The sequence below is a fragment of the Coloeus monedula genome (assembly GCF_965178545.1).
Source record: "Coloeus monedula genome assembly, chromosome: 5".
Lineage (NCBI taxonomy): Eukaryota > Metazoa > Chordata > Aves > Passeriformes > Corvidae > Coloeus > Coloeus monedula.
In genome coordinates, this window is record NC_138785.1 from 63,093,886 (window position 1) to 63,106,328 (window position 12,443).

The 12,443-nt window shown below is 35.5% G+C and overlaps 1 protein-coding gene across 1 annotated transcript in view; it reads right to left on the minus strand.

Moving 5' to 3' along the window:
- JAKMIP1 (janus kinase and microtubule interacting protein 1) overlaps nucleotides 1–12,443 on the minus strand; it is a gene marked incomplete at both ends in the record, with an annotated part of 75,812 nt that overhangs the window by 39,070 nt on the left and 24,299 nt on the right. Inside the window, 3 exons of the mRNA XM_082282374.1 lie at nucleotides 855–983; nucleotides 2,214–2,342; nucleotides 10,355–10,414. Of these exons, the coding sequence (XP_082138500.1) occupies nucleotides 855–983; nucleotides 2,214–2,342; nucleotides 10,355–10,414 (318 nt within the window). The remainder of the gene's footprint in view (nucleotides 1–854; nucleotides 984–2,213; nucleotides 2,343–10,354; nucleotides 10,415–12,443) is intronic.

The window sequence follows — 12,443 nt, forward strand, 5'->3', positions numbered from 1 at the left end:
ATCTTGAGAAGTGATCTCCAAAGTCTATTGCTTTCCTTGGCTAAGTGTCCTACTTAAAAAGAGAGTGTCAAAACTGACTAGGCTTTTGTAAGATGCTGAGAACTCTACAAATGAAGCCATAAAGCAGTAATTTTACTATTATAAGAACTATTATTTCAAAGAAAAAAAATCAAAAAGAAGTTTAGCTTGGTTGAATCCTTTCCCACCAGTAATTTCTAAACACATTAAAATCATTGTCCTTCTGCATTATTAGCAATATACTGCAGTGGCACAGTACAGTGAAGGCCAAAAGTAGTAAGGCAGTAACATGTAATAATTCACAGTATTTAATATGTTTCTCCATTTCTGCGGTTTGGGGAAATTGTAGAGGGAAGAAGGTGAGGGTTTTTTTAACTGCTGGCTCGTGTTCGACTTGGTGTCCATCAGGAGCCCCCACTTCTGGTGTGAAAAACTGCTTTTCAGTAGGCCAGAACTAAGATTTGGGTAAGATTTTTGATTCATATTTCGGTCAGATTTTTAATATACTCATATGATGAAAGTACCTAAGTACTTGTAACAATCTACCCTGTGATTCACTTAAAATCCATCATGTTACTATCCAAATTGCAGGTTCCAGTGGGTTATCACTTTCATAGCACAGAAATCTTTAATATATTATACACGCTAGAACAAAGTATAATGACATCTTTGTTCTGATTGCACCAGACATATCTAAAGTGTCACCTTACTGATGATACCCTCTAATCCTCATTGGGATTCACATCTCACTGACCTGCAGATACCTCCTGCTATTACAAATTGCTTCATGTTTTTCTATTATTTCAGATTCGAAGGCATTTCAGTTAAAAAATTACCCTTGCTTCTCTCTCTGCATCCAGGGTTCCACCAACTTGTTCTTGGAGCAGTGCATATGCTCTTTGCAAAGCTTGATACTCTCTTGTTAGCTGGCAAAACCTGAGTTCAGCTTCTTCTTTAGGCGTGCTCTTAATGAAGAGGAGGAAAAAAGAGGATTTGTATAAATATATATAATAATGAGTTTGTATAGAAGACAGACTCACAAACATAACAAGCAATGCAACTCATACTAAATCTCAAAGTTTAATAAAAGTATGAAATCCTAAATCAAGTGGAAAAGAAAGGAAGGAAGGATGATGAGTAACTGTGTCTACCACACAATTTAAGGACAGTGTAAGTTACCATATGAGGCAGCAATGTATAGAAATGGGAAAACTGTCTAGGGAAAGATGAGAGGAAACAGTTTTGTGCAACATGGTCTTCAGCAACTGCAGAGCCGCAGCAGCTTCAGGAGGTGTTCATTCTATTTCTCATGCAGTCCACCCTTCCCTAGCCTTACACTTTTTCCCTACAATGCCAGGGTAAAGCACACTGACACAGAGGTTACATTTCAAAAACTGTAAGGTATTTTCTTAAATTTATTCTTTTAATATCAAGTATTTGCAAAGTCTTTATTTTCTTTGAATTCTGAGTCACTGATTTTAACACGTATAAGGTCTTTCCTATACTGCAGAGGACAAGAAATGTCCCCCACTTTAATTAATCTTTGCTCCAGGAACTTGAGTTCTAAGGAAAAGAGATTAAAATATTATTAGATATTAAACCTAGGGGGAAAAAAAAGCTTCTTCTGACTGAGGAGTATTAGGCAGAAGTTAGTGAACAAGAAAGAAAGATGAAAAAGAGCATTTAATTCGTGCTTTGTCCTCACACATGCAATCTTCCAAAGCAGGCCAGCAGCACTGTATATCACAGAGCTGAGACAACACATGTCACTGAGTATTCACTACCTATGATCATTTAAGCCTTCATGAATTGCAAAGGTCTCTTTGAGCATTGTGAGCAAAGAAAGAAAATCCTGATTGTATCAAAACAGTCAAATAAATTATAAGGTTGAAAGGCAAACTATTGTCTAGTAAGTATTGGCTTTTGGCAAAGCAATGTGCCTATTCATTTTCTTTTGACTAATAAGAAAGAGTTTGAGAAAAACAATTTTATTTCTCAGCCCAGTATCTGTCAAATTTGTCAGACAGAATATTATCTTATAATTTTTACTGCAAAGTGTATATGTTACCAGATTTGAAAAAACCCAAAGGAATTCTCTGCCAAATCTTTCACAGTTCACGTGGTACAACAGTTGAATAAAAGTTTGTATTTATAGTTCAACAAGTAGAAAGAAGAACGAATCAGTTTCTACTTACATCTTCCAAGTCTTCTTCTGGTGTTGCTGGTGTCCTGTCTGTTTTATCTGTGTTGTATGAAGTTACAGAAGATGTTTCTGAATCAACAGATTCTTCGTCAAATCCAAAAAATGTCTCCACAACATGCCTCTGAAAAATTCAGTTTTTTTAGTTACTAGCAAAACAGATTAAAAGCCCCAATGACCCAGTAAGCAGTAACGAAGGTCTTCTCTGATGATTATTTTAGCATTTAGGAAGAAAGAAATGTTCCATTATAAACTCTTGTTCTCTGACTAAATGAGCTACTTTTTCAAAATCATTTCTGTAAGAACCTCCAAGAACTAAACTGCACATAGCATAGAGACGAGGTAAATGCCAACAGAACAATGCTTTAGCAAAACTATAAAACCTAACTACCAAAATCACATAAATCTTACAAGATCCACAGTAGAGAATTCCAGTACCTGTTCAGAAGAAAGCAAGCCAATACAATGCAACATGTAAGATGTGCAACCAAAAGAAAAAAAGATATTTGGGAGACCAATGTGGAAAAAATTTAATTGTCCATACTGATGGCAAAAATAAAAAAAAAGAAAAAAAAATCTATTTTGGAAAACCCTACTTGAAAGTATAAATTAATGCTTACCATTTATTTTTTCAATATCATCATTCTCATTTTTTTTTCAAAAAGTTTTCTCCAATACTATGTCTAACCAAAAAGACATGACATGGGAAAAAAAGCATTTCACTGCGGACTTTAAAAATTTTACACACCATTATCAATTAAATGCATGCTTAGAAAAAATTAGCAGCTAGTGAAGAGTACAGTATCAGTTGTGAAAAACGTGAGGTTTTTTATATAAACATAGAGAAAGCAGCAAATTTCCATGGAAATTCAACTGTTAAAAAAAAATTGCTTATAAATATAACTAGAAAAAACAGGTCTTCAACTGTTTTTAATCAATAGAAAGCATAACTTTTTACACCACACAAGTATTCTAATAATCCAACACAATTTCAGAGAAGCAAGAAAATTGAGAATATTTTTAAAAGGGTGTTGCTGAAAAATGGAGTCAGGTTATGAAGCAGCCTAGACAGGGAGGCTAGTGGAGAGAGGTGGCTGTAAGAAGATGAAGAATGATCTGTCTATCCATTTCTGTATGTTTTGCCACTGCTTGATACTGAAGCACAGATCTTAATGTCACAGTTTGTTGTTTGGTTTTTTTCAAATATAAATCACAGGTTGTCTATGAGAAGATAATAGCTTATTCAGTAAAACAGCCACAAGGATTAAAAAAGTTATCAACTGTTATTAATTCCGAACACCATGAAGCCTGTATTTCAGCAGAGCCAAACTGCCTGAGTGGAATTGTGATCTATCAATTTAAAATTCATGATACTGAAAGGTTCTATTTGTAATGCCCTATCTCATTATTATTTCCAAATATTTACCTTTCCCTGCAGTTTTTCTCTTACCTACCTTATTTTTCCAGTAAATCTACGTAAATACTACCTTCTCTTTCTCACAAAACCCTGTAATGCTCACTATATTCTTTCGACTCAACACAGTTCAGCAGTCAAAATACTCTGTAAGGGGTACCAAAAATCAAGCTTGTAGGCGTGACTTTTTGCCTGCATGCATGACACCATGTTCTCCATTTACAGTCTGCAGCCCTGGTCACCATGGTCTGCCAGGTCCCAATCTCATCACTCGTAAGCTGAACAAGTCCATAATAGTCTCACAGTACAGCTAATTCCACTCAAACTGCCAAAGACAGCTCCAAGGTCATGTCCTGAATCACTCAATTGCTTAAGATGAATCCTTCAAACAGTACTTTAAAAATTTCATTCAGAAACCCAAAAAGTCATATATTTTCTAAACAGACTATGTTTATTCATATGCATGTAGATAAATATGATGCAGCACAAAAGGCAAAGAGCTTTGAACAACCTTTGGAAACAATTTTCCTTTTGCAAGCTACTAGACCACCACTTCATGAATTCGTAAGATCACAGTTATGGTGCTACAGTGCTGGAAAGACATTACTCATTCCTCACTTGTTTAGGAAGCACTGTGATCCTTCCACCAGGCAGAGCTATGTCCAAGGTGCTTAAGACAAACAATTCCCTGGGATAATTTAATCCTTTCACCAGTTCACCTTTCTGCCCTACTTAACAAAACAAAGGGCACAAGGAATAGGTTTAAGCTCTATTCTAAAAATACAAAGACTTATCCAGAAAGCTAATATATTTTCTCATATTTGAATTAAAACCATTGCAGACTTCTTTTTCATAAGTAGAAAGGCTTACCATAAAAAACAAAGTATAATTAGTCCTTGGGAGATGGCCCATCCAGCTTTTTCCCTCACTGAATACTGGTTGCAGCTTACAGCCATCTAGTAATACTACAAATAAATACTGGAGGTTGAAAATAGAGCCAATGAAATGGTGCTATTTCAAGTTGTAGGGAAGACAAATTTGCAATCTGAGTAGCCAGCTCAACTCACCTTCCTGACTCCAAACTGATTTGCAGATACAGTTTCATAAACAGGAAGGTACATTTTATGGAGGTAAAGAAGATAGTTGCAGGTAAACAAAACTCAAGAAATTATAATGCAAGCCATATCCTCACTTTGCAGTGCAGATAAGTTTCACTCAAAGATGTTGAGAGTAAACCCAGACCAAAACTGCACTCTCATGTTGATACTTCTATATCCTGCTCTTCTGCCCATATCTGCCTACCTGTGGATGGGGCTCAGAACCACCACAGGCTTTGGAGGATCCCAGCCAAGGACAAGCCACTCAGACAACCAAAGACTGACCAAAAGATGAGCTGACCCTCCTCATGCCTCCTCCTTCAGGGGTGTTTGGCCTCAAAATGACAAACACACTCGAGCAAAGTTCAACCAAAATGCACTGTATTGTCTGAAGACTGATAAAGTAAGTGTTAAGTCTTGACTTTGAAAAGGCTGGTAGAAGGGACTTCTAAAAGATGGAGAGCAGAACTCCAATTTATTATCATATGGCACAAAGAACACAGTACCATGAGGTCGGCAGCAGCTTAGTTTTAAGTGACAATAAAATCTACCATACCTATGGGATTTTTTGCTACACCTCTGCTGTACAGTCACTTTTAGGTAACTCAGGCCAAATATGTGTCTTCTTTTAATCCTGCATGCACACACTCACCCACACATTTTCAGGAAGTGAAAACAAATTGGCATAACAACAGTGATTTTGATTTTAAATCAAAGTATATAGGCTGGAGAAGATACTTAAAGCAATGCCTTTTTTGTGAAAAATACTACCTGCATTTAAACATTTCACTAGTAGCAAAAGTACGGGAAAATCATGTGCATATATCAATAAATAAACCACTTGATTATTAGATGTGAGGGAATTCTGAAAAAGAAAGAATAGTATTTCCCATCACACTAAAAAACCCCAACACTTAAAGGAGAGTTAAAAGTCAGAACTTTTAAATGCTATAAAGACTGCCTGTAATAATATTTGGAGTTACAAGTGAACCAGTTATTTTTAAGACTCCTTCCTTTTTAGAGAAGCTGTATATATACCATGTTGTGGACCAGATACTTTCCATAGTAACAGAGATAATATTAATAATATTTAATTATTGTATATTACTTGTACATGTATGAATTGTTTCATGACATAATTACAAAATAGCCAGTTTTACTGTTGATCATCTAGTACCTGAAGCAACCAGCTACAAGAACTGATTCACAGCAAAACCAAAACAAATTAATTCACAAGGGAACAGCTGTAGAGACAGAAAAAAAACATTCCACACAAAAAAGACATGTGAGTCATACAGTTGATAAACACTGTAATAAATAAGGAAGCATCAATAAATACATCAACTCCAAGGAAGATTCCAATCATGGCTCAAAAGATGAACCACAATGGTTTCTGAAAAGTATATAAAAATGCACAATACTCACTGGATTTTTGTACCTATATAAACTATGTTTATTCAAGTTTCATTCAAGCTTTTTCAAAAATGGGAACATTCTCAATTAACAACTTAGAGATTCCTTTATATTGATTTGCACATTTCTTATTTCTAAATCACAACTTCTTAACTGAGAAAATAGTCATGTAAATTGCCGAAAAATTCTGATTGGAATTCTATTAAATGTCATGCATTTAATAGCAAGTATTTTTCATGTGGATTTATAGCAATGTTTTCACATAATTTTAAAGTAAAATTATGCATTAGGTCTTTGTAACTCAAGTATTAGTGCTTCTACTGAAGTATGGTGCTCAGTAAACATCTGAGTTTAGAATACTATAAATTAATAGTGACACAAAGACTACAGTATATGCAAATTTCAGTATAATCTGATTTCTCTGTTGCTAAAGCAGTTTCATTTTACATTTAAATATCTCATTTTCAGGGACCTAATCGAACATGATGAAAATGATCCAAGATATATTTCCTTGTAACACCATCAGATGTGCTCGTCAGTAACTTCTTACCTTCGTGCTTATATGTCATTTCTTGGCAGCCAGAAAAATACAGACACACCAAAGCACAGAGGCAGAGAAAAAAAGAAAAATATAAAACAAGAAATACAAACTCCATCACACCAGTGTGCAGGCTTTCCACTCCCACAAATACAATTCCTTTATTAAAATTTAAAAAAGGCACAAATCCATAGAGTCCTGCAGTTACCAAACAAGCTGGGTAAACATGTCTTACTTTCAAATGCATGACTCCATCCATCATGGAATGAATGTAAGTCCATTCCACATGTCAAAAATAAACAAAACATAAAAAATACTGTTTCTGAAGTTTCTTGGTTATTTCACAAGAAAAACTGGAAAAAGAAAATTTAAAAAAGAACCATGGAAAAATCAGGTTGCTACATTACTCCTCCAACCACCTTGCAAGCACAGAGGTGATAAAGCCTTTTGCTGCTCCTTTCCTCAGGGAGCCTGAACCACTTGCCAGCATTGTTCCATGGACTCCTCTGCCCCTTGGGAATTGAAAGTGTGCTCAGTGAAAGCTACAGTAGCAACAGTAACCTAGTATGCCTACAAAGCTCCAGAAATAACACTGACATCTAATTACAAAACCAAAAAATAAAATTAAGATTTTCAAAAGCTTCTCAGCTGAACTGATGTTCAGAGCTGTAAAGGCTACCAGATCAGCCTGGCAGATCATTCACACAAGATGTCCCAAAGATGGAGAAAGACATGCCATGGATTCTGTTCCAGGTAACACAAACTGTCAGGAAAATACTCATTAGGAAACAACCACAGACTCTTTAGAAAACAACCACAGACTCTCTGCAGTCAAGACCATTTCAGGAATGAAGGAAGCTGGAGTGTACAAGCACCCCTTTAAGAAAATCTGCAAGAGGATGAGTATAAATCTTCACCCTGTGCACCATGTTCCTGGTTATTAGAACAAAAAAGGAATCATTCTATACTGTCCAGAATGAGCTTATATGACCACTTTCATGAAACCTCATTCTCATGAGTTATTTCCTCTTTCACTTTGTCACAAGGAGTAGGAAACATCTGGAAATAAACATAACTCCACTAACCAAACTGTGTTAATGCTAGTTTTGTATTTAACAAACCTTAGAAAAGCAAAGCCAAAGATTTAGACCAGTAATTTCTTTTTCCAAGTGTTTGGTTAGGAGAGATTAACACATAATTTCATTACTATTCTAAATAGGTTCTATCATCTTTAAGAGATAAAAATCTTGCACAGATAATAGACAGAAATAGACTTATGCTGTGCATGCCTATATATAAAACAATTCATCTTAGGCTGCCTTTAGAGTCTGTGGAGAGAAACAGGCAATTTTAGGACAAAACTCTTATGTCCTATTTAGATATCTACTTCCAACCACTTAATGTTACCACTTTGTCCAGAGTGAGATGTCTGTATCTCATGTCCATTAGTGACATCTAACCAGCATTTTCAACACTCAGTTAAATAAATTCTACAATTTTCTGGATTCCTGATATAGCCTGTAAAAACAGAGAGGTTGAAGATGGTAAAATCCAAACTCATCTGAGTACACACTCCATTCTACATACTATTTAAATTAAAAACTGTTGGAAAATTGTGGGAAGCACAGCTTCCTTTGAGGTTTCGATCCTCACAGGACCATACAGGTGGCCTGGAAGGAAATCAGCCTGTATGCCAGGATTGGATTTTTAGAAGTTAACATCAACAGCCATTAAACTCTGAGCCAACACTGCATATAAATGTGAGTAGTCTACAGGTTTATCCAATGGCAGGTAATGAGACAGTAGTATTATTGATTACTTCTTTCATTCCTTAAGGAATTAGGTCATTTAGAAAGTTTAAATACAGTTACATATTAACTATGTATTAACTATATTAACTAGTGTGTATATATGCTGTAACTACTATAGTACATAAAATCCCATTACTCTTCTCTCACAACTTTCTCTTTTTTCACTTGTTTTTGTTTCATAGTCCTGCTTGTCCTTTCAGGAGATAGCATCACATAGAATTTCAAATGGTCACTGCAGCCACTGAAGAGCTAATGGACAGGGGATGGAATAATTTCTAGCAGAAATGTCCGCGACTGATTAATTTGTTCTTTCTGGTGTATTTATCATACCCTAAGGAAGAAGTACACCCCAACTATCTCTGCTGCCCATATGCATACAATCCTTTCAGTAAACTTTGCAGAATTCCCTCCATTATAGCCCTCTTAGCAAACAAAGAATAGCATTGCCACAAAATTTTAATGGTATCATGCCCATTCTCTCCGTCCTCATGTTTTTCAACTCGCTTTGGTCAATAAGGAAGAGACCACAAAGCATCAGGTTGCTCAAGACAAAATAGGAATGGTACAGAGCCCATGTCAGCTGAAGTTCTACTAACACAGAATATTTTTAAGACATAAATGCATATTTATTGAAGTTTTCAGCCTATGGAAATTATCATCACCAGTTACCAACACCTAAAAATTGACTTAACTAGTTTTGTTTCATGAGAAACTTTACAATTTAGCAAATGATCTTACACATTTAACTTACAGACAGATAAAGGCTTATAATTAAGAGAGAACTATAGAAAGTACAGTATAAGTTACATACATATATATATTCACTTTTGCATTCTGTTTAAAATTGCTCTCAAACCACAAACTTCCAGTTATACTACATCAAGAAAGAACGGTTTACAGCTGCTGCAAATATATTTGTCAGGATCTATTGCTATTTCTGATTTTTTCTTTTTTCCTATGCAAGAGACACACCATTATTAGAAGTAGAATTTGAAGAAACTACCAGTGAAACAGAGAGTCCCAAAGGATAAATCTTTCAGAATATAGGCATTAGAGTGCAGAGCAATAAAAAAGCACCACCTGGGGGTTACCAGGAATAGACTGTGCAGAACACACTGACACAAGGCACCCATTTATGACAGAATGTATCTTAAGATACCATATAGATGATAATGATACATTCACTCTTCATTTCCATTTTTCCCCTCTTACTCCATTTCCCACCTCCCACACACATGCTCCAGGCTGCTAATGTTTAACGTCACAAAAAACATTATTCAGCAAATTACTTTAAGCACATATTACAATAAACTTTAAGGGTACTTTCTGCAGCAAAAATTTTCTGGTTTTATAATCTGCATTTTTCTCTTGAACCTTGTATTCTAGAGCAGAAAATTTACTAGAGCATAACAGTTGGAATTGTCTTACTACTTATATATCACATACAGAAATATTATTTTAGTAACATCTCCAGCAATAGTTATTTTTTAATTGTGATTTAGCTCTGTGTTGGTATGAGAAGTTTGAAGGGGATATGTTCTTTAAAACAGACTGAATATTTTTCCTTTGAAATCCTAGTTGTTTCAAGCCATTAAATCATTTATGCCTCAAGCCACTTGAATATTTAGGTTACAGTGGCTAGAAGTGTAATTTTTTTGTTTATTTAAAACAAACCCCGAAACAACATCACTTGTGTGCAGTACTAAACACTTGAATTACCCTAAAAAAATGAAGAACTCACCAAAGTAAGTAGAAGAATTATATGGATTTTACTTATTAAGTAGAGCTTTAACTTCAGGCAGTATTTGAAACAGGTGTTGTTCACAGCAACAGAAATGCATGAAAAACCGAAGGTTTGCTCACCTTTGGAGGCTTCAGACTTTTCCTCCTCTGTTTTTTAGACCGCAATAACCGTTCTCTTTCCTAGAAGGAAAGAGAACATTTTGGTATGGGTTTGTTTTAAAACTATACTTAGATATGTCTAACACAGAGAAATATCATTAACATCTTTTTAAAGCCTGTGGTAAAGCTAACACGATGTCTTTATCCTTTTGAATAACACCATGTTACACCACACTGCACTGCAGCCTTATGCCTTTAGCAAACAAACCTTCAGCCACGTACTTCACGCATTTGATGGGAAGTTGGCAAGAAAAGGCCTTGTTAAGTACTGAGCAGAGATTTCTGACAGTTCTTTTGACTCTTTTACCAAGAAGCTCACTATGGAAACAGAATTCAAAGTCTCGCTCCAGTGTTCAACCATCCTGAAGAAGCAGGTCAGTAGCCAAAAATGAGTCCAGTCTTAGTAATTAAAAGTCATTATATCAGACAACTCTGATATACAAGCATGCATATGCAGATATAGTGTTACATCTGACTTATCCTTGTAGGGCAAAAGTCTCAAATCCAAAGGCACTCTCAGTCTGTGTCAACTTAGTTGGTGTCTTTTTTCTACTCCAGTTTTGGTGCAAGATCACAATAAACTATACCATAACACAAAGAGGTCATGACTGGAAATGCAAGATTTATGTTTGTCTAAATCCAAGAACACTGCCTTAAATTCCAAAGGAGAAGAGGAGGAAGAGAAGGTAAAAAATGCGAAGCAGCAAGCAAAAAAACCCCAACAACACAGGAGGCAGGTGCTCTGTCTTCTTGGTTTTTTCTGATTCTTTCCTTAGCTCTGTATCTTTGTTTGCAGCATCTCTATTTATAAAAGACAGATTGCAGTTCCAAGTGCTTCTTTAGCAGTTATTGCTCACTGCATGGAATTATTCTATTTAGTAATTTGCTTTGCATTCAGTTCAGAAACCGGAAAAATAGGAAGCTCACAGTAGAAATCACAATAAAATTATTTATCAGCACATTGTTCCAGGAATTAAGTTTTGGTAAATGCAAAATAACGAAGTACAACAATTTACATAGCACCTTGAACACACATGGTTTGAAAAAATCAGGTAAAGTAATGACTGTCAAGGTAGAATGGTGTAGGTATTTCAAGCTGCAGAATAATATTTTAAGCTGAAGTCAAAACCAGACAGTTGAATTTTATACTGTCGAAGAAAAGTGCTCTCTTCTCAGATACCTAGTTAAGGCACAGTCCCTGCTTTAACTGGGGTATCCTGCCTCCAGGGTACTCCAGTTAAAGCAGGGACTGTGCCTTAACATTTGTTTGGACACCAGGCAGGTATTCAAACAAATGCACTCCAGAATGAATGAACACTTCCAAAATCCCAGTCCTTCCTGTTTCTAATCTTGTTTGTAAGAAGACAGCTTAATTTACTGCCTCAATATAAATCGAGCTACCAGAACAATAATAACGCCAATTAAAAGCCACTAGCATCTTTTGCAGTCATCTGAGTTTACCTTGACAGCTTTTCTTTTAAGAACTAACCAGAACACCACTGTTGTGAGAGAAATCAACTTGACAAGGTTTCAACAGCATCAAAGATACCCTACAGATGACACTGTGAATCAGTTCAGGCAACCCTACTGCCTAAGACTACTGTTCCTATTTCTGTGTATCATATTGGTCTCAGCTGGAGTTAAGCTGATGATTTTTATATTAATCAGATATGGGACATTTGGGTCATTCTTGTAACTATGATACATTTGTAGTCTGTAGACATGTGGTTTGGGCCAGAAAAGAGAGCTCAAAAGCACAACAATGCACAGAATTCCACTGCATTCACATCGAAGGCAAAGGCTCAATTAGTTTGTATTAAGAACCAAAGAAGTTTCCTAGTTAAAAATTTAACTGATTTCTGCAAGTGGAATAGTATCTGTAAATAGGAAACAAAGCAAAAATGAAACAATATTTTAGATTATTTTTTTATTTTACTTTCACACTAAACACAAGTTAATATTATTTGACCAAAGTCAGGATACAATATATTTCCTCATATCACTAGCTGAGACATTAAAAAGAGATTCCTTTCATTCCCACTTTACACTG